Source organism: Erythrolamprus reginae, unplaced genomic scaffold (assembly GCF_031021105.1).
Source record: "Erythrolamprus reginae isolate rEryReg1 unplaced genomic scaffold, rEryReg1.hap1 H_2, whole genome shotgun sequence".
NCBI classification, from domain to species: Eukaryota; Metazoa; Chordata; class Lepidosauria; order Squamata; family Dipsadidae; genus Erythrolamprus; species Erythrolamprus reginae.
In genome coordinates this window covers 208,365-232,182 of record NW_027248473.1, presented here as the reverse complement: position 1 = coordinate 232,182, position 23,818 = coordinate 208,365, and the positions used below count along the sequence as shown (strand labels likewise).

At 40.2% G+C, this 23,818-nt stretch overlaps 1 protein-coding gene across 1 annotated transcript in view; it reads right to left on the bottom strand.

The window, feature by feature from the left end:
• Positions 1-19,740: 19,740 nt before the first annotated feature.
• The window catches only part of LOC139155452 (ORM1-like protein 3), a 36,635-nt gene continuing 32,557 nt past the window's right edge, over positions 19,741-23,818 (bottom strand). The window contains exon 6 of the mRNA XM_070730588.1: positions 19,741-20,871. Coding sequence (XP_070586689.1) covers positions 20,736-20,871 — 136 coding nt within the window. The 3' untranslated portion in view covers positions 19,741-20,735. The remainder of the gene's footprint in view (positions 20,872-23,818) is intronic.

Genomic DNA, 23,818 nt, shown 5'->3' with positions numbered 1-23,818 from the left:
CATGGCTTATGCATTTTTTTCAACATCTTTCAGAGCAAATGTATGTATGTATGTATGTATGTATGTATGTATGTATGTATGTATGTATTCATTCATTCATTCATTCATTCATTCATTCACTCACTCACTCACTTACTTACTTACCCAGGTTCACCTGGTGCACCAGTTGTGGCCCTATTTGGGCAGGGAGTCATTGCTCACAGTCGCTCATGCCCTCATCACCTCGAGGTTCGATTACTGCAACGCTCTCTACATGGGGCTACCTTTGAAAAGTGTTCGGAAACTTCAGATCGTGCAGAACGTGGCCGCAAGAGCCATCATGGGGCTTCCCAGATTCGCCCATGTTTCTACAACACTCCATGGCCTGCATTGGCTGCCGATCAGTTTCCGGTCACAATTCAAAGTGTTGGCTATGACCTTTAAATCCCTACATGGCATTGGACCAGAATACCTCCAGAACAGCCTGCTACCGCACAAATTCCAGCGACCAATAAGGTCCCACCGAGTTGGCCTTCTCCAGGTCCTGTCGACTAAACAATATCATTTGGTGGGCCCCAGGGGAAGAGCCTTCTCTGTGATGGCCCTGGCCCTCTGGAATCAACTCCCCCCAGAGATTAGAACTGCCCCCCCTCCTTGTCTTTTGTAAATTACTCAAGACCCACCTATACCGCCAGGCATGGGGGAGTTGAGACACCTTTCCCCCAGGCTCTTTATATTTTATGTTTGGTATGTATGTGTTGTTTGGTTTTTAAATATGATAGGGTTTTATATGCTTCTTTTTTAATTTTAGATTTGTTTTGCTATAATATTATTTTTTATTATTATTGTGAGCCATCCCGAGTCTTCGGAGAGGGGCGGCATACAAATCTAATCAATTATTTATTTATTTATTTATTATTATTATTATTATTATTATTATTATTATTATTATTACTTACTTACTTACTTATTCATTCATTCATTAGATTTCTATGCCGCCCTTCTCAAGGTGACTTGGGTGCTCTGGGGTGGAGCTCCATTTTCGCTACTCTACTGCGTTGCCCCCTGTCCGGGCAGTAGCCCACTCCTGATTATCTACTATATAAAGTGTATGTACACACACACACACACGCACAGCTCTTCTAAAATCATACACATTCAACCTCATTTACTGTGATTGGAAAAACATACCCAGAGCCCAGAAGGGGAAAAAAGAAAAAAAAAATCAAAATTTTACTGCCGGTACTGTGCATCTGACCAAAATTTTGCTACCAGTACTGCGTACCTGACCGTACCCTTGGGAGCCCACCACTGATTGCTATATGCCACGTCACATGATCATCATTTGCAACCTTTCCCCTGACTTCTCACAAACAAAGTCAATGAGGAAGCTGGCAGGGATGTTCCAAGTCATTCTGGAAGGTCACTTGCAGTCCACTAGCCTTTTCTCCTGAGGGACTTAGTTATATCCCCAACCCACAGCAGCTACCCACCTTGATGGCTAACTCTGCAACCCTCACACACTCCCCCTGCCCCAGCTGCCCGCCAGCCTGTTTGGAGCTGCCTAAGACTTGCAATTTCTCCACTGACTTTGCTTGTTGGAAGCTGGCGGGAAGTTGTTGGTTGCTACTTTACAATGGTAATGGGATTTATTTTATTTTATTTTATTTTATTTTATTTATCTATCTATCTATCTATCTATCTATCTATCTATCTATCTATCTATCTATCTATTTATTAGATTTGTATGCCGCCCCTCTCCGAAGACTCGGGGCGGCTCACAACAGTAATAAAAACAATATAGCAGTGGAACAAATCTAATATTAAAAAACATATAAAACTCTATCATTATTTTAAAAAACCAAACAGCACATTCACACCAAACATAAAACAAAGTATAAAAAAAAAAAAGCCTGGGGGAAAGGTGTCTCAACTCCTCCATGCCTGGCAGTATAAGTGAGTCTTGAGTAGTTTACGAAAGACAGGGAGGGTGGGGGCAGTTCTAATCTCCGGGGGAAGTTGGTTCCAGAGAGCCGGGGCCGCCACAGAGAAGGCTCTTCCCCTGGGGCCCGCCAAATGACATTGTTTAGTCGACGGGACCTGGAGAAGGCCAACTCTGTGGGACCTTATCGATCGCTGGGATTCGTGCGGTAGCAGGCGAATCCGGAGGTACTCTGGTCCAATGCCATGTAGGGCTTTAAAGGTCATGACCAAGACTTTGAATTGTGACCGGAAACTGATCAGCAGCCAATACAAGCCACGGAGTGTTGAAGAATCTTGGAAGCCCCACGATGGCTCTTGTGGCTGCGTTCTGCTATTGCTATTGCTAAAACAATCATACACCCAAAACAAATCATACATAAAATGGAATGGCCCAGGGGAATCGATTTCCCCATGCCTGGCGGCAGAGATGGGTTTTTAAGAGTTTGCGAAAGGCAAGGAAGGTGGGGGCAGTCCTGATCTCTGGGAGGAGTTGATTCTGGTCCAATGCCATGAAGGGCTTTATAGGTCATAATTGTGTGACCGGAAACTGATCGGCAACCAATGCAGACTGCGGAGTGTTGATGTGATATGGGCATATCTGGGAAAGCCCATGATTGCTCTTGCAGCTGCATTCTGCATGATCTGAAGTTTCCGAACACTCTTCAAAGGTAGCCCCATGTAGAGAGCGTTGCAGTAGTTGAACCTCGAGGTGATGAGGGCATGAGTGACTGTGAGCAATGACTCCTGGTCCAGGTAGGGCCGCAACTGGTGCACCAGGGGAACCTGGGCAAACGCCCCCCTCGCCACAGCTGAAAGATGGTTCTCTAATGTTAGCTGTGGTTTGAGGAGGACGCCCAAGTTACGGATCCTCTCCGAGGGGGTCAGTAATTCCCTCCCTCCCCCAGGGTGATGGAATTGTCCTTGGGAGACAAAACCCACAGCCACTCCATCTTGTCAGGGTTAAGTTTGAGTCTGTTGACACCCATCCAGACCCCAACAGTCTCTATGCACCGGCACATCACTTCCACTGTTTCGTTGACTGGATGTTAAATACAAGTTCATATAGACAAATTCATGGCGAATTCAGTACTGTAACTGACAAGTCTAAAGCAGAGAGAATGAGTGCTGACTGGCTGCTTCAGTGCTCACATATTGGCTGCTTTAAATTGAGCAATGGGTGAAGGTGCAATGACAGTTCCAGGATCTCCATGTTGAATGTGCCTTCAATCTGCAGAACGTGAGGATAAAATGTTCAAGCAATATCAGGCAATGGGCATGCATTGCAGATATAAAGGAACTTCAGAGTTCACTGTAAACCTCAAGTTTTTAGAAAGTGGCTGGTAGTCCTACTTTTTTGCTTGCTATGCACATTCAAATATTCCCAACTAATAGTGAGGAAGGAAAAAAAAAAGCATCCACAATGTTGCAATCTGCTTGTTTTTAAGCTAACACAACATTGTGGCACCATAAAAAATATTTTGCAATTGCATCTTTATAAATATACTCATGCTATGAATAGAAAACAAATAGTTTCACATTTTGTTTTCAGAAAGCAGTTCTTTAGTTATAAATGCATAGACTCAAAAATATATACTGTATTCAAAATATGAAACAATGAGTTTTATACCATGTGTGAAAAAATCTTATGGAAACAATTATCACACTTCATTTATGGGTACTTTCACATTAGGTCTCTGTCTTTGGATGCCCAGAAAAAGAAAACATAATTTAAAAAGAAGGAAGGGTGGCAAGAAACTCACACCATATCACATTGGATATAAAAATGTGAATGTAACACTATGAAAATGCTGATAATACAAATGCCTGCAAATAAAATGATATCAGGTATTTTATTTCCTAGGGAAAGTTATTTGGAATAAGATTCCACTAATGAAAACTTATGAAAGTAAACTGTTTTCACTAGATTACTTTTCAACTCTCATCCACAATGATTTTTCTACTTTTGCGATCATATTCACGTTCTTTAGGTTTTGGGTTACAGTTCTGGTAGTATTCACTATCATTTTGGAGAGACTGAAAAAATGAAGTTCACAAAAATGGTAAAGTTTATTTTTCTAACCAATTCCTGGTATACAAATGTGACTTATGGTTACTTTTTTTTTTACTAAATTACTTTCTTAAAAGAGATTGTTGTCTCTTTCTAAGAAACAGTAAATGATTTTAACTGCTAGGCAGTAACCCTTTGTAAATAAACGTCAACATTATTATCATACTCTTCCTTTGCTAATATAGTAGTAAGTATTATTTGCAAGTCCGTGGCATGAAGTGATAATTAATACTGATGATATTATAAAAGAAAATTCAACCAAACAGGTCACTATAGAGCAGTGATTTTCAACCTTTTTCCAGTCGCGGCACATTTTTTACATTTACAAAATCCTGGGGCACATCAGGATTGTGGGTTCAAATCCCATGGTCAGCTGAGTGCAGGGGTCTTGGTTCTGTCTGTTATGATGGTGTATATAGATATTTGAGCTCTTTAAGAAGATGACCCTTCAGGAGGCCATATACAATATAGATAACATTGTGATGCATTATGATCCATTGTATATCACCCTCTGCGGGGGCCTCTTATAAAAAGAAAAAGGTCAAATATCTATATACACCATCAGGATAGACATAACCAGTTGAGGCTGAAGCTTCATCTAGTGATGGCAACATTTACCTCCAGTCCTGACTTAGGATTCGGGATCATGGGCAGAAGTAGCAGCTTCAACTACTCGCCACACAATGACAAGTGCCCGGCAGCCTGAGTGGGGACCTTCCTGGGTGTGGATGAGAGGCGGTCTGCTATTGGTTCATCACTAGTGGTTGGGATGAATTTTTGAAGGTGATTGGTCAGTGAGCGTTCCCGTGCCTCCACTCTTCCTGTCACTGATAGCTGGAGGGATTGTGAGGGGAATGTTTATGTTCGGATGGAAGCGGCTGGCGGCGGGCCGGATAAATGGTCTCCGCGGGCCATATCCAGCACACGGGGCGTAGTTTTGGGACCATTGTTTAATTTCCCCTGTGCCACGGCACAGTGGTTGAAAAACACTGCTATAGAGGACATGCGTCAGTGCAACATGACAGTGTTTGCATTTCTATTTAATGTTTATTGACTAAGTTTAAGTGCCATTCTTAGATGACCAAATGTCATTTCAAATCTGTGCAGAAGATTGATTAACAAAAATAATATAAATACTATAAATAATAAAATTGTGGTAAAAGAATTCTCATGTTAATGGCCAGGAAGTAAATTTGTAGGTTTAATTATGAATGACAGGGCTAGATGAATGACAAAAGTATAAATTGGTATAGTTGTGAATTTGCCTGAAATTAGAAATTCATACCATGAGAATGTTATCCTGTGTAATAATTTTTTAAAATATGATGTATTTTGGGAAAAATATTTTAAATAAAAGTGATCCAACAGAAAATTATTCTAGAATGGCTGGATGAGTATGAAATGAGACTGCGCGAAAGAAATGGTGCAGATCAATCAGAGTGAAGGATTATCTGTTTAGAAGTAGTTTGGATAGTTTACAGTATTTAAACTTAAGGTTGCTTGTAAAGTTGCTTATCATATTATTGTTTATTATAGGTTTGCTTACATATGGCAAAGAAATAAATGTAAAATCATAACTAGTTTGTTATGACTCATAAGGAAAATTGATTAATTTTGGAATGTGGGATAGTCCATTTTACTAAAACTTTAAATCAATTTTACCAAGTGTAGATAGAAAGTATTTACCTATATTTCCCAGAGTATAAGATGCACCTTTTCCTTCCTAAAAGAAGCTGAAAATTTGAATATTGTCTTATACTCTGAATGTATATTTTTTGAAGGGTTTTTTTAGCCCTAACTAGTTGCTAATGATTTCTCCGAATAATGTTTTTTCAGCCCTAGGTTTTTGCAGGCTTTTTTTCATTGCTCTACTTGCTCCGAATAAATTTCTTTCCATCCCTAACAAAGTGCTAATTATATTCCCAGCTCTTGCAGCTTGCAGGTTCTTTCTTTGTTACTCTCTCTGAATAAGGTTTTGTTTTAAGCCCTACCAAGGGATAAATTAATGTGTTGAAGCTGATCAGACTAAGGACACTAGCCAGGTGAATACTTGGTAAGCAGATTCCCCCCCCCCCTATTTTCCTCCCAAAAAAACTAAGACGAGTCTTACATTCCAGCGTGTCTTATACTCCGAAAAATAAGGTAGTTACATAGGAAAAAATACCTATTAGAACACAGATTTATTTCCTAACAGAATAAATACAAAATAAGAAACCATTGTTTGAAAGCTGCTTAAAACAGAGTGAAAAGAATGGATGCAAAGTATATGGAGCAACGCTAAGGGAAAATATAAAAAAGAATGCTTCAAAAGAATGATGGAGCAGAGGAAACAATGGAGAAGTAAAAATACGTACGAAAATGATTGCTGCAAAAAAATTAGGATGTGAGAAAGTACATATAATATGATCAGTGAACAATCACATGAAACAATCACATGAAACAAAAGGAACAAAAATATAAAGCATTTTTACGTAGTTGTAAATTCATTCATTCATTCATTCATTCATTCATTCATTCAATCATTCATTCATTCATTCAATCATTCATTCATTCATTCATTCAATCATTCATTCATTCAATCATTCATTCATTCATTCATTCATTCAATCATTCATTCATTCATTCATTCATTCATTCATTCATTCATTCATTCATTCATTCATATTTATATACAGTGGAACCCCGACATAAGAGCTGCTCTACTTAAGAGCAACTCGAGATAAGAGCTGGGAGGGGAGAGATATTTTTGTTCTACTTACAAGCCCAAATTCGAGATACAAGCGCCAAGGAGCTGTCTCCTGAAGCCGAACGCTAACTTCCGCGTTCGGCTTCAGGAGACAGCTGCGAAGCGGCGCGCGTGTTTTAAAAGGTTGCAGCCGGCCTGGGGGGCTCGGGGGGTGCTTGCAGCCAGCCTGGGGGGCTTGCCAGCACCCCCCCGAGCCCCCCAGGCCGGCTGCAACCTTTTAAAACACGCGCGCGGCTTCGCAGCTGTCTCCTGAAGCTGAACGCGGAAGTTAGCTCTTTTTCTTTCTCTCTTTTACCTTCCCTTCCTCTATTTCTTCTTTTCTTTCTCCTTCCCACCTTCTTCCCTCCCTCCCTCCCTTCACTCATTCCTCTCTTACTCTCCCCTTTCATAAGTTTCCTTGCTTCCTTCCTCTGTTCCTGTCCCTTCCCTCTTTCCTTCCTTCCTTCCCACCCTCCGTCCATTCATTTATCCCATTCCTCTCTTGATCGCTTAAAGCCGGTCCCTGGTGCAAAAAGGGTTGGGGACCTCTGTCCTACAGGATTGGGTGGCAGAGAAGTTGAACATATGTAAATTTAAAAGTTTAAGAAAGTTTACAAGTTAAGTGAAAGAAACTTCATTTATATGTACATGTACATTTCTTCATTAAAAACTTGTCTTTCTGCATAATTTAGACTAACTTTGTGAGTTTTTTGAGGGCTGGAACCAATTAAAATTATTTACATTAATTCCTATGGGGAAAAGTCGTTCGAGATAAGAGCTGCTCGACTTAAGAGCCCAGGTCAGGAACGAATTAAACTCGTATCTCGAGGTACCACTGTACTGCCCCTCTCCGAAGACTCCTAAGTCCTAAAATTAAGAAAATAGAACGCTAGGAAATATTAAGTCTGGTGAGCCAAATTGGTGCAGGGGTGGGTTCTTCCCAATTCAGACCGATTTGCCCGTACTGGTAGCAATCCACTGGTAATGTCACAATGATGCCACCAAACTGGATCGGTTGTGCCGGTCTATGGGCACCGTCCTTTTTTTCTTTTAAATTAAAATGCTTTTGAATTGTTTTGAATTTAAAAAAAAAATTATTTTCCTTTTGATCATGTGCAGAAGTTCCGGCACTGTGCATGCGGTCACCATCCTTTTTTCAGCTGTTTTCCCCCCCCCCGCAGTGTGCGTGAAGTGCACATGTGCCCATGCGGCATGGGACGGAGCAAAGCAGCCATGGGGTAAGTTGGAATTCACCCCTGAATTGGTGCAATGGTTAGAGATTGTGAGTATTAGTAGTCCTGCCTTAGGCATGAAGCCAGCTGGATAATCTTAGGGCATTCTCAGTGACTCGCTGCCCTACAAGAAGCAATCAATCTTTGAAAATGTTGCCCAGTGTGATGATGATGATGATGATGATGATGATGATGATAATAATAATAATTATTATTATTATTATTTATTAGATTTGTATGCCGCCCCTCTCTGAAGACTCGGGGTGGCGCACAACAATGATAAAAACAATATTATAATGGCACAAATCTAATAATAAAAAACTAAAAACCTTATCATAATTAAAAACCAAAGAGCACATCCATACCAAACATAAATTATAATAAGCCTGGGGGAAAGATGTCTCAAATCCCCCATGCATGGCGGTATAGGTGGGTCTTAAGTAGTTTACAGAAGACAAGGAGGGTGGGAGCAGTTCTAATCTCCGGGGGGAGTTGATTCCAGAGGGCTGGGGCCACCACAGAGAAGGCTCTCCCCCTGGGCCCCGCCAGCCAACATTGTTTAGTCAATGGGACCCGGAGAAGGCCAACTCTGTGGGACCTTATCGGCTGCTGGGATTCATGCGGTAGCAGGTGGTTCCGGAGGTAGTCTGGTCCAATGCCATGTAGGGCTTTAAAGGTCATGACCAACATTTTGAATTGTGACCGGAAACTGATCAGCAGCTACCTAAGATAAATTGCATAAATTGATGAAAAAAGTTACTTCTCCATGCAGCCAGCCATGAGCGACATTCATTACCAAGCCTATCTATGCCTCCCCACACATGTGAACTGTTTAAAGTTCCCTTGTAAGAAAACATCCACTGCAAATTGAATCAAAGGCACACCTAATAAAACAGTCACCCAAATGGGTTTGTGTAAAACATTTCAGCCAATCATGCTGTAATTTGCACCGTGTCTTCCCTTTTCTTTATCTCATTTTTGATATGCACAGGCCAAAGTTACATAAGCTGGGATTGTGTTTTTGCTCGGGGCTGATTAATGGCATGGGAGTGAACTTGTAGATTTAATTGCGAATGATAAAGCTAAAATGTATGTCAAAATAATAAATATCATCTAGACAGTTGGGGCCTTGCCTGCAACTAGAAATTCATAATATGATGATGTTACGCTTTGGTAATAATGAAAGAGGATGTATTTTGGGGAAGCACATTTTTAATAAAAGTGATCCGGGAGAAATTATTCTGAATGGATGTGGTGAGAGCATACACAAAAAATGACTTAGAGACCCAAGATTAGCAATTTGTCAATGAATTCATAGGAATCCATTGTACATTTTCACTGTATGTCAAATAGCAGGGTCGCCTAGAAAGTCATGCATCATGTTTTTTTTCTCAGCCTAAAGTGATGGTATGTTTATAATTGATTCCATGACTTTGCATGGGACGCAGCATAATGAAATTGGTCTCTCCCTACAAGAGAGGGTTCTCCTTTTTTGAAGATGGAGATGACCATTGCTTTCGACCATAGCTTAGGAAGTGTGCTGGTTCTGAAGGATTTTTCAAAAATTATACTTAGTAGTTCAGCTATGGCAGAAGAGAGCTTTTTTAGGAAGTAAGCACATAGACCATCTGGTCCAACTGATAGAGAAGGTTTAAGGTCACGTAATGCTTTTTCAACTCGGTCTTCAGTGAAGTCTACTTGGGTTAAGTCGTTGAGGGAGTTTGAGGTGCGATTGATGAAATTGGGGGATGAGCCATTGCTGTTAACAAAGACAGAGCCAAAGAAAGAGTTGAGGAGGTTGGTATGAGTATGAAACTTTAGATATACATTATTTGAATTGTCAGGAGTGCGTGTGTACATTTTGTGTTTCTTCAGACAGACAGCATAGCTGCAGCAGTGTTTTGAAATGGTGTCTGTAAGTGATGTATGTTATAAGCAGCGTGTGTTCATTGAATTTCTCACTGCAGAGAAAGAAACTGTTGGGAACATTCACAAACATTTGTGTACAGTTTATGGAGAATCTGCAGGCGACAGAAGAATGACAAAGAGGTGATTCACACAGTGCAGAAATGGCTTTGTGACCAGAACAAGGAGTGGTACTGACAGGGCATGGACGCCCTCGTGTCTCGCGGGAGGAAGGCCATAGAACGGGACGGAGATTACATGGAAAAATAGGGAGTGTAGAAGAAACATCATTCTTTCTTGTGTGTAAGTTTCATTGTGTTGAATAAATAATTGTTGAAGAAAAAAATGTGATGCATTACTTTCTGCGTGATCCTCGTACATTGCATTTTACACTGACAATGCCAGAGGATTCTGCTGTCTTCATGCAGAAAATATGATCATAAAGCTGAAATGGCTCAAGCTGATTTAAATCTGATGCACTCATGGGCTGAGAATGAGATGGTCATATCATGGGGACAGGGCAGAATAAATAAAGTACAGAAAAACCACTATACCAAACATTCCTAGCTTTAAACTTCAATGTGTTAACAAAGTAGGTTTTAATTGGGCTTTAACTGAATGCAATAATTGAGCCACGTTTTTTGGATTAGTGTTCTGTGAGAACTAGTTCCTTCAATAAAGTTTGTTTGAAACAAACTATGGCTTACAGCATCTTCAAGAGAAGGCTCAGGCCTTCAAACACTTTTTTCTATTTCAGGATATAAATATTTTATTTCATGTACATAATAATCAACACAACTTATAAGTAAGAACCTGTGTATGGCAATTAGTTATCCAAAACGTAGAGCAGAGGAAATATCAGTCTTTTATGCTGGCTGGGAAATTCTAAGAGTTGATGTGTACGCATCTTAAAATGGCTTGGATTGAGAAACAATGATCTTCATCAGGTTCCTCCCAGCTTGGACCACATCGCTGAACTGGTAGTGACTCATTGGTGACATCACAAATGATAACACAGAACTGGATCAGTCAGTGCCGTGGGTGCCGCCATCTTTTTTGATCTTTTTTTAAAAAAGATATTTTTTAATTTTTCCCTTGAGTATGTACAGAACCCAAGTTTGAGCACTCTGCATGTGGTCGCCATCTGTTTTTCAGCTTTGTTTTTTTTGCTATGTAGCATGGGGGGAAGTGAACCGGCAGTGAGGTAAGTTAGAACCCACCTGTGCTTCCAGAGTCCTCCCATGCCCCTTTTGGGTCCCAGGGGCTGTAGGCAGGCTTGCCAGGCCCTAAATGGGGCATGGGGAACGGATGAGTGCCTTTCTGCACCATTTTTCACTCCCAGGGGGCAGTAGGGAGGCTCACCAGGCCCAAAATGGTACACAGGAGGTGGGTATAGTGCCCCTCTGCACTCTATTGGCTCTCAGGGGCTGTTGGGAGGCTTGCTAGGCCCAAAATGGGACACTGGGGGATGGGTGCAGCGCTCTCCTGTGCCACTTTTCACTCCCAGGGGGCTGTAGGGAGGCACACCAGGCCCAAAATGGTACACAGGAGGTGGGTATAGTGCCCCTCTGCACTCTATTGGCTCTCAGGGGGCTGTTGGGAGCTTGCTAGGCCCAAAATGGCGCACTGGGGGATGGTGCAGCGGCCTCCTGTGCCACTTTTCACTCCCAGGGGGCTGTAGGGAGGCACACCAGGCCCAAAATGGTACACAGGAGGCGGGTGTAGTGCCCTCTGCACTCTATTGGCTCTCAGGGGGCTGTTGGGAGCTTGCTAGGCCCAAAATGACGCACTGGGGGATGGTGCAGCAGCCTCCTGTGCCACTTTTCACTCCCAGGGGGCTGTAGGGAGGCACACCAGGCCCAAAATGGTACACAGGAGGTGGGTATAGTGCCCCTCTGCACTCTATTGGCTCTCAGGGGGCTGTTGGGAGCTTGCTAGGCCCAAAATGGCGCACTGGGGGATGGTGCAGCGGCCTCCTGTGCCACTTTTCACTCCCAGGGTGCTGCAGGAAGGCTTGCTACACCCAAAATGGGACACGGGAGTGGGTGTGTCTCCCCTGCATCCCTCTGGGCTCCCAGGGGGCTGCATGGAAACTTGCTGTCAGGCCCATAGCTACAATATTTTGCTGATGAAAGGTTTTCTTAGTCTTTTGGCTAAGAGCAAGAGTAGAACCGAGTTTTTCTCTCTTCCAGGTATACATCCGAACTAGACTGTGTTGTTTCTCTTTGTCATCTATGTGGGTATATGCATAATTTTGTATTTATTTAGTCATGTTTATGTAGTGCATATTCGAGGTGGTGACTTTTTGAGAGCTGTATGCAATGAAATTTCATTTGAATTTCATGCCAATTAATATACTGTAATTCAAAGTGACAATAAAGTTTCTAAGTTAGGACTTTAAAAAAATCCAATCTATTTTACAATCCTGATATTTAATGAATGTCTCCCATACAAATATCTACTAACCATGCCTGACCTCACTTTTTAAAGTCAGCCAAGGTTGGCTAGGAAGTGTTAAATTCTGATCTGACAAATTCATTAACAACATATTTGCTATTTTAATTTTCCATTGTCAGATTCTTCTTCTGTTTGGATTTGAATTTTTGAAAGTTCTCATATTCTTGGAAATTTGCAAAGACATATTGGCTGAAACCATATTGCTACATTCATATAGAGCCATAAATCACAGTAACACAGACAGGATATTGCATGAATACTGATTTTTGTTTTATTACCAGGTTTTTAAATACTGTAGAAAGGACATAAAAATAATCACATTTTGTCTTAGAAAGTTTTCCCAACGAAGGATTTCTTTACTACACGACAAATCAAGGTCAAATTTAGAAAGGAAATAATAGGATGGCATAGGATAAAGTAAGCTGGAATAGGATAGGACAGAATAGATGAAAGGAAGGAAAATAATACAGCTATAATTCTATGTTCATTGCGAAGAGTTTAATGTGAAACTAATAAAACTAATTTAAAATACCATTCACACGCTCATTCTAAAAATCGCATTTCACAGATAACGGCAAATCAATGCAATACATTATTTCATATACATCTCATAAATTTCAGTTTGTGATCGCCTCAGCTACCTTTGCCTTCCTAAAATGCTTATTATCGTATCTTAAAAATATTTTTCCTATTTTTTTATATTACATACTTGTGAAGTACAAAGTCTAAATCTAAAAGGAAGCTTATATTCCATCACATCAAGTAGATATCAAACTGTTAGCTCCTTGAGAACATACTATTGTACTATTGCAAATGTATACCAAGATATCTGTGAGACCGCCTTCTGCCGCACGAATCCCAGCAACCGGTTAGGTCCCACAGAGTTGGCTTTCTCCGGGTCCCGTCAACTAAACAATGTCGTCTGGCGGGACCCAGGGGAAGAGCCTTCTCTGTGGTGGCCCTGACCCTCTGGAATCAGCTCCCCCCAGAGATCAGGATTGCCCCCACCCTCCTTGCCTTTCGTAAACTTCTTAAAACCCACCTCTGTCGTCAGGCATGGGGGAATTGAAACATTTCCCCCTTGCCCATGTAGTTTTTGTGTATGATTCGATTGTGTGTTGTTTTTTATATATTGGGGTTTCTTTTTTGGACTTTTTAATCTAAAACTGTAATCTAGATTTTCAAATATTAGATTTGTTACTATGTACTGTTCTTCACCATTGTTGTGAGCTGCCCAGAGTCTGCGGAGAGGGGCGGCATATAAATCCAATAAATCTAATCTAATCTAATTAGGCAAGCCAGAGAAAGCATCCAGCTGGGTCCCCTATTTCTAGATCTCTAGAAGTGCTACATTGTTCTTTGAACTTTTATGTGTGCAGTAATGCATAGCAGAACTGCCCAAATCAATTTCTCAAGCTTTGTTTGGTATCAGTGGAAATTCTTCTAAGCTCCATCTGTTCTATTTTTCTTATGCAGCTGGAAAACATAGCTATGTGTGTCCTGAGCTGTTCTGAAACCCACCACGAAGTACTATAATTTGCAAGGATGACCTCCTGCCACATAGGATTCAAATGCCAATCCTGTTGCTACATGCAATCTGGATGGAAGCAATTGTTCTGGATGGATAAATTGCTACATGCAATTTATCTTAGGTAGCAAAGCATTTCTAGCCCACCCTAACAAAAAATAGCTTTAGGTGGGCAATCTAACGCAGGGAAACAGTGTAAACATAGTATGGCAGTGGAAGAACCGCAACTCCCCATGCTTGCCTCTTCTCTTCATTCCTAAGGTAATAGTCAGTGGGAAATCTTTGGTGCTCAGTCAGCAGCCAATGAGCCTGAATGAACTGGTTGAAATTTCTTTGACCAGGGATGGGAACTCTAGTCTCATCCAGAGCCTTTGCCAATTTCTCCCTATTGTGGGTCAAAGTACAAGCCACAATATTCTCAGAACCTTCAACTCCTTTTGTCCAGCTCTCTCTTATCTATCTAAGATTCCTCTGGGTCATCCAACATAGAAAAGCTCAAAGGGACTGAAACCAGAGGACATCTGGGGAATTTCCCCAAATGTAAATAATAGATAAGGCAATCATATGACCCAATATTTAGGATCTTATGCTGTATATTTCTTTAGTATATTCCTTAGGGAAAGTGATGGCAAACCTTTTTTTCCTTGGGTGCTGAAAGAGCGTGTATGTGTGCTACCACGCATGTCTGAGTGCCCGCACCCATAATTCAATGCTTGGGGAGGGCGAGAAGAGCTTCCCCTGCCCCCCGGAGGCCGTCTGGAGGCTGGAAACGGCCTGTTTCCCAACTTCTGATAGGCCTAGTAGGGTCGTGTTTCACCCTCCCCAGGCTCCAAAGTTTCCCTGGAGCCGGGAGAGGGTAAAAACACCCTCCCCATCCTCCCGGAAGCTCTCTTGAAGCCCAAAACTCCCTCCCAGAGCCTCTGTGAGAGGCAAAAATCAGCTGGCTGGCACACACATGCACTTTGGAGTTGAGCTAGGGCAATGGCTCACGTGCCAGCAGATATGGCTTCGCATGCCACCTGTGGCACCCATGCTATAGGTTCACCTTCACTGCCTTAGGGTTTGATTCAAATATTCTATAACTCTATTTGTCTGAGGGCGTTGAGTACAAATTATACAGAGTAATTCTTTATACAGTAAAACTGATGAGAAATTGATCCCTAATCCCTCTGAGAGAGCCAGAATAATTTTGTTCTGCACCCAATTTGATGGTTCAGAGTTATGCCTGTCTACTTTCTTTAATGACCAAGGAGGCTATTATGTACTTACAACGGGGATAATATAGGAGGACTCACTGTGGCCACCTCAACCTGGTCAACTCATCACAGGGCCAATTCATTACTGGACAATTCAATGCAGAGTAACTCAAGAGAGGGTCAAGTTCAATTGCATTAGGCCTTGTCTTGATTTAGCGTTGGACCTTTCCAAACTAAAAATTCTTGAGGCTGGGATGATCTGCAATTCTTGTCCCTCTCTTGAGTATCCCGCGTTGAATTGTCCCACAGTGAATTAGCTGCCTCAACTTGTCCGGTGACAAATCAGACAGGCTAATTGCCCCTTTCTGTACTGGGAAAATTTATTACTAAATAGCAAGATGAATCCTATTCCAAGGGTAAAACAGCATTCACAATATATCACATGCCTAATAATAGTAAAACTCTGAGGCATTAGCATAACCTGAAGCTTTTAATTTTAACAGCGTGGTGCAGGATTGAAGATCTGGTCCCACTGTATCGTTTTATTTTATTCAGTTCACAAGACCAGCATTCTTGAATCAGTCATTCAATTTTTAAGGGAAAGAGATGGAATAAAATTTAAAACTGCATTAAAAGTAAAAATATAAGAACTGTGACAACCTAATGACTACACTAAGTTACACTGAGCAACTATTAACCCTTTAGAGTTAACTACTATAGCACAAAAGAGAGAAACTCTGTGTGTTATGGTGTGTTTCTGCTAGCATGGATTAAGAGTCATTGGCGTATTCTGAAAATTCAGCCCCTAAACAATTGTAGGTCTTTTTGAGTCCTTATCAGTCCCATCGGTTCTCTCAATAGCTGGAGAAAATGGCTTAAAGTTTAGTAATTATAGAATTATAGGGCCAAAAACCTGGTATAGAAAAGGCTGCCCTTTTTCCAGTGAGCATCCAACACTGGTGAATAAATTCTTTCTGTTCTACAGAGTTGTAAGAAGGACATTTTATAATTGAAAGACACACCGAGGTCAAAGTAGCTACTGTACCTGGGAATATACAAAAGGGTGAGTTGGATGCCACATTGACAAATTGTCGTTTTTGTACAAAATTTAATTTGAGCAGATTTTCCACAAAGTGAAATGGAGGATGCCATATATTTCTGCATTTTCTATCACATTATAAAGCAATTTTGCAAGCATTATCTTGTGTATCCTTTAGCAACACCTTATGAACTTTATCTGGTGAGCCCTTAAGGCAATTCAATCTTTGAAACCAAAGGTAGCATACATCAATTTATTATTTTCAGAACTGTATGTGGAAACACATTTTTCTCCAGTTAATTTGATTTTGCCTCAAGGCAAGTGGTAAGCCTAAACTCTTTTTAAAGATGCTACTCAAACTTAGCTTTTACTTGCATACAGTTAACTACTCTGCACATACAATACTCAGGTCAGGACCGAATCCAGCAGGTTCTGGAGAACCGGTAGCAGAAATTTTGAGTAGTTTGGAGAACTGGCAGTAGAAATTTTGAGTAGTAAATATCACCTCTGGTTGGCCCCAGAGTGGGGTGTGAATGGAGATTTTGCAGTATCCTTCGCTCAGGAATGGGGTGGGAATTATTTTGCAATATCCTTCCCCCAGGAGTGGGGTGAGAATGGAGATTTTGCAGTACCTTTCTCCTGCCATGCCCACCAAGGCATACCCTCCAAGCAACACCATGCCCACCAAGCCATGGCCACAGAACAGGTAGTAAAAAAAATTGGATTTCACCACTGACTTAGATGCATTAACAACCATGCACACTTGATTTGCAGGAACAAAGAATCAGCTTTTCAGTACAATTTTGAATTCTCAAAAACTTTCCCCCCAGAGAGAGAGAGAGAAGGGGAAAGAAAGCTAGCACAGAGAAAAGAAAGCAAACCTGAGTTCATTTAAAGAGCCCCCACATAAGCAAAGTAAAGAACCCAACCACACATTAAAAACATTACACGAACAATTTTAAAGGAAGAAAAGTGGAACAAGTTCTTCTTTCTGCTTTTTTCCCAATGCTTCTTAATTCTTCTTATGTTCTCTTTTTACGGATACTTAAAAGTACTTTGTTTTGAAGATATATATTTGTCAAGCTTTCTGCAATCCAAGTTTGTCCAGATGTTTTCTGACTTACAATCTGAAGGACATGCTGGCAGGAGGATCATGGGAATGAGAGATGCTCAATCCATTTGGAGACACCAGGTTGTGAAGGAAGTCTTACACATGCATAAAAACGGGACATAATGAAATGCATAGCAGTGCAGAATCTCAGCTATGCTAGGATTTTGGTGAACAGCATCCAAAGTAATTTGCTACGGGTAGTTCTCAACTTAGGACCACAATTGAGCCCCAATTTTACGTTGTTAAGTAAGAATTCGTTATGCGATTTAACATTTATGACATTTCTTGCCACTGTTGCTAAGTGGTATCACTGAAGTAGTAACCTGGTTGTTAAGTTCATCTGGCTTCCCCACTGACTTTAGTTGTCAGAAGGTTGCTAAAAGTAATCACATGATCCTGGGATGCTACAACTGTCATAAGTATGAACAAGTTGCAAAGCATCTGAATTTTGACTACGTGATCATGGTGATACTGCAAATATTGTAGAGAAACAATCTTAAGTCACTTTTTTCAGTGCCATTGTTACTTTAAAAGGTCACTAAATGAACTTTTGTAAGTTGAGGACTACCTGTATTTTGCCAGATGTACCCCGTTTCCCCCCAAAATAAGACATCCCCTGATAATAAGCCCAGCTGGGCTTTTGAGTGCATGGCAATAAATCTAAGCGCTTATTTCTGGCTTCAAAAAATATAAGACAAGGTCTTATTTTCAGGGAAACATAGTACTGAATTCGGACCTATCCGCACCTATTAGAGAAGAATTACATTAGGAAAAGCCATTCTTCCTCTCTGGCCTTCAATAAACCTTCCCTAGTGAAATAACCTCACCAGTGCATTTGGGCAGTCTTCAGTTCATTTAGCCAAAATGAGGGTTCAAAACAGGCTCATTTATATAATAAATCCTGAGCTGGACCCACTGCAATTGAAACATTCTGTCTAATTTTAAAGTGGATTTCATAATGTATAACCTGAGGTGCTGGCACTTTGTGCAATTGTCAGTATCAGTGGTAATATTGTTATATTTTATTAACAATCAGCAATAAAGCACCTGTCAAATTGTAAGAGAGTCCCTCCTCTCTTCCCAAAATCCTTCAAAATTTTAAAATCCCGCTACAGTTCATGTGAAGCGCATTTGAGCTGTCATGTCATCTTACATGATGGCATCAAAGATTGGAGAAAGTTGCCAATCCCTTCTCTAAATGACTAGACAAGTGACCTGTGGTTGCCTTTGAGCAGTTTCATCCAGGATTAGATCATTGTGATCAGGGTTGAGAATTAGGAATTTTTCATGTAACGTATATACTTTTTTTTTTTTTACATTTAATCAAGCAAGAATAAATTATCTTCCTTTTAGTATTTGATGATTGATCTAATATCTGGAGAGGAAGCTTCAAGGGCATACAGTTAGATTGGGTTATGGCTCAATTTTAGATTAGCTTATTGGTTCAAGCACTAAGTGCTTCAATTTTAATATAAATATTGTCATTATGAATAGGAAAATGAAAACCCCAAATGATCACTTCTTTTCACATACTTAACTTATGGTTTTCTCCCTTTTAGCTCCATGTATAATAATTTTTGAAGCTTCATACATTGTGGTATACATAATTCACACTTTATCATTTAGGTGTCTTTTTATGTTCTGGAATATGTTTAATTAGAAAATATGTTAACATTAATATTTGTTAACAAGAAATATCTATTTTATTTAGATTTTATGGAAGCAGAAGAAAGGCTTCAGTTATGCTTCTATTTCCTGAGAAGTGTTAAAGGAATTTAATTACCTAGTTGAAAAAAAAACATTTCCCGCTTATTTTTATATTTCGCTCCTCTAGCATCTATGTGTAGGCTAGTTAGCAAAACAATAGAAGCTGTTGTCAGGCACCAATCTTTAAGAATTTGAACAAATAATGCCAAAATCATTCCAGCCATGTTAATTTTCACTGCAGTCACCTCTCCTAACTAACTATATGCACATCTGCAGGGGAGTAGGGGGTAATTAAATTATACTCCTCTTAACAGGATGCATGTTTAACAATAAGAAGCAACTTCATATATCTTTAGATATTGATAATCAAAAGTCACCCTTCCCAACATACTTTTAATGCCTAAGTGTGGCCTGAGGTTTATATATATATAAAGTTGATGCCTCATACCTTAATGTATTAAACTTCTAGTATTCTTCTTTCTTTTCTTTACACCCTAATGAAAAGCTGCAGAAGGAAAACACCCAGGTAGCAGCTTTCCCCAAAATTATGCCCCTCTAGATGTGTGAAGATTCAACTCATGTAGCACTCCAATTAGCATAATCAACATGAAACATATTGGGAAAGTAGGAAGTTTGAGGAAACTTGTGTTATTAAATGGACCTTTTCCTTTTGCAGTTTTCTGAAGAAATGATAGGTTAACAATGTTCACCAAATAAAAACCCATTTTCCTTTCTTACAGTAGCCAGCACTGTTGATGAGAAATAGGCTAACAGCAAGCAGTCCTTAAAAGTATCATGCTAGATGCGTCATTGCTGCTAGACACAAGATCATTTTTATTTTAACATAATGATATATTTATGCAAAATCTGTTCCACCCTATGGACGGCAGGTACAAAGAAAACAAATCCATCACCTTTTCTAGACATCGCAATGAGTAATGAGAGACATTAGCTTCTGAGTTTCAGCATGGTCATAAATAAGTAGTATTCGACAACAGGTCTTAATAATTTAATTACTACTGTTGGATTTCTGACAAAGAGGCAGATATTGGAAATGGGGCCGATTTTTTAAAAGCCACATTCCTTGTCTTCTTCACCTCTGCTCTCATGTAACTTCACAGTACACCATTTGTGCTCCAAGAGGCTAGTCGTTCTCCCAATAATTCTCTGGTGAGAAATGCCAGTGGGGAAGCTGGGATTTAAACCGCAGCACCGGCTGCAAAACCAGTGGCAAGCGTTTCCTCTGCTTCCTTCTTTTCTTCTTCTACCCTAACCCTGCCTCTACTTCATTAAAGGTATTTATAAAGAATTGAGAGAAATCTGACTATTCTTTTCATAGGCTGTAGCTTGATATTTCTGACATAGCCCTTTCAACGAGCAAGTCAAACTCCCCCAATGGGACAGTTTGATGTTAAAGTGCATTTGCTATCATCTTAAACCAATGATGCTTTTGTTATCCTTCTGAACCAGAATCATTTCCCTACCAGAGAACAAATGATGCGTGCCTGCATCTATTTTCAGATTCTTGAGAAGAAATAATAACAAGATTAATTATCATACATTTCAGCTTCCTCTGGTCTCTTTGCAAGCCCAGAGCTGGTTATATTGTGCTGGTTTTTGCAATCCTGTGCAATGTAGTACCCATTGAGAAAAAAAAAGAGAGCTCTCCTGCAATCCTAACCTGAAGATGCAGCCAGAGCAAAGAAAGTGGGGTTTCTCATCTGGTTCACATCTCACCAGAAAAAGGGGGAAGGGAGACAAGCCTCCCCACCACCACCACCAAAAAAAACCACACACAAAAAACCTCAGTACTTGTTGATTCCAAAGATACGGACACCATGCAGCTGGGGCAACTTCGGGATCAAGACGCTCATCAAAGAAATAGTGTTGATGATGAAATGTCCCCGATCATATTTAGTGTAGAAACTGGTAAGAAAATAACTGGAAAGGAAAGAAAAGGAGTTTTAGTTTTACAAATAGTGCTTACAATACTTTAAAATATTTGTCCTTTATCCTACACAACTGGATACTATCAAAAGTGCGGGTTGGGGACCTTCTTTTACATTTGGTGGCTATGTTCCGAAGCAAAAAAAATATTGGATTAAAATTTATTTATTTATTTATTGGATTTGTATGTCGCCTCTCTCCGTAGACTCGGGGCGGCTAACAACAGTGGTAAAAACAGCATGTGACAATCCAATACTAAAGAAGCTAAAACCCCTTATTTTAAAAACCAATCATACATACAAACATACCATACATAAATTGTAGAAGCCTAGGGGGAAAGGATATCTCAGTTCCCCCATGCCTGACAGCAGAGGTGGGTTTTAAGGAGCTTACGAAAAGCAAGAAGGGTGGGGACTATTCTGATCTCTGGGTGGAGTTGGTTCCAGAGGGCCGGGGCCGCCACAGAGAAGGCTCTTCCCCTGGGTCCCGCCAAACGACATTGTTTAGTTGACGGGGCCCAGAGAAGTCCCACTCTGTGGGACCTAACTGGTCGCTAGGATTCGTGACTGGTTTCAGGATATAATAGAAACAACTGTAGAATATACTCCCGAACTCTTCTTACTGGACATAATCAAAAGTCAACACCCCCAAAATATCAAATATCTAATATTGCATATTACAACAGTGGCCAGCATTGTACATGCACAATATTGGGAGGATCCCCAAATACCCACGGAAAATACGATAATGAAGAAGATACAATATATGATTGTGCTAAAGTGGATAAATTAGCCATTGAATTAAAAGGACAAAAAGACTCCGAATATTATGATGTATGGACAAAATGGTATAATTGGACTAAAAATAGGAAATTGAAGAGACAATGTGGGACAAAGACACAGGATTAGACAATATGGAAAAAAGATGTACAAGTTGCATAAATACAATAGCAGTATTTATATATGGCTGTAGATCTGCTTAAAAATATTATATTTAAAATTATATTTAAAATGCAAAAATCAATTAAAAATATGCAATAAAAAAGGTGCGGGTGGTGGGGGAATACTACCAGCAATCTGATACAAAAAGACAGACAAAAAGATCAGCATGTTTTATTAAATTGTATAAGATTTGGTGAGTTTTTATCCGATGAAATAAGTTAAAGCGCACCAAACTTTTTTTGCTCTATTTATTAATTAAAGGCAATTCTTGTTTAGAGACTATCTCCTACATTGATGTAACAATTTTTTTAAAAAATGTTCCCAGTTGTTAATTGTATTTTCCTAATTGTTTGTACCTTAAATGAATAGAAAAAAGTTATTATTCCCTGTAAACTTTGTTTTTGTGGTCAGCACAATGATATTTTGAAATTGATCTATTTTTAAGGATATTCACAATATTTCAAGATACTTAAGAAGCTTCTGGAATTGTGAGAACTATCAAGAAGTTTCTAGAACTGTCCAGAATTATCTAGAACTTTCTGGGACTGTACAGAATTGTAGGTAGCTGTATAACTACAGTTATATAGGGCCATTATAGCCCTTCCTTATTGGGATTGCATAGTAAGTGGGCCATGGCCATCACAGAAAAAGGGGAATTGACGTAGACAGACAGGTGTGAATTCAATATCTATTCAGATTCTGATAAGGACAGTATTCACACTTTACCCCACACCCATTACAGGAGGAGTTTAGGAATGTAAATGTATATATTGTGTGTTACTCTGGTACTGGGTGATCAATCTTGCTCTGCTGAATCATCAGTACACTCTTGTACTTTAATACTGCATGGAATAAAGACCATTTTTATCAAGTTTGGAGAGACATCCTTTTTCCTTACAGTACACAGCAATTTAGTCAAGTTAGATGGCATCAAGGGGTTGCATACATCCAGCAGACACATTTTGCTACGTATGTGGCCAGTTTATAAAGACAAGAGCGAAAAAGTACTATGTGGAAGCATCTGCTAAGATGTGTGAGGCCTACAAAGCATACTTTGGCATGCCTGTTGGTGACCAAGACAAACCATGGGCTCCTCATTTCACATGTGAGCACTGCAAGAAAACTCTTGGAGGTAAGTGGATAAATGCTAATCTCTTAAATAGCAGATTAACTGTGTTAATATTATAAATATTACTAGTCATTGGTGTGAAATAGGCCGAAATTAAATTCTCAATCCAAATTTTATTTTGTTTGCTTATAGGTTGGTACAGGGGAGAGAAGAGAGCCATGCATTTTGCTATCCCAAGAATTTGGCGCGAACCGACTGATCACTCAACAAATTGCTATTTCTGCATGGTGGACCCTTCCAAACGTCGCACTGGCAAAAATGCACCGCCTGTAATGTACCCTGACATTCCTTCATCTATTGCCCCAGTGCCACGCTGCCCTGAACTTCCTGTACCAACAACTCCAGACAGCGCTACACCACCTTCAAAAGAAAGCAGCAGGTCAGACACCGTGGAAGACGTTGAAGATCACGATTTCTCTTCCTATGCAGATGAGGAGCGGAAGCCAGACTACCCTAACCAAAAAGACCTCAACGATCTGATCAGAGACCTTGATCTCACCAAGTCCAACGCTGAGCTTCTGACATCGAGGCTCAAGCAATGGAACTTATTAGATGAAAGCGTCCAAGTCACAGATCAGAGGAAGTTCAGACTCTGACAAAGAACTATGCTGCAATGGGCTGCAGGATGTCATTCAAAATCCATATCCTTGATGCTTATCTTGATAAGTTCAAAGAGAACATGGGAACTTATTCAGAGGAGCAAGGCGAGCGCTTTTACAAGGACATTATGAACTTTGAACACCGATACCAAGGACAATATAATGAAAACATGATGGGCGATTTATATTTGGGGATTAATTCGTGAAACTGATTTGCAGTATAATTGTAAATCTTGGAAAACAGTACACTTCTGAACAGTTTTTGGTAATCT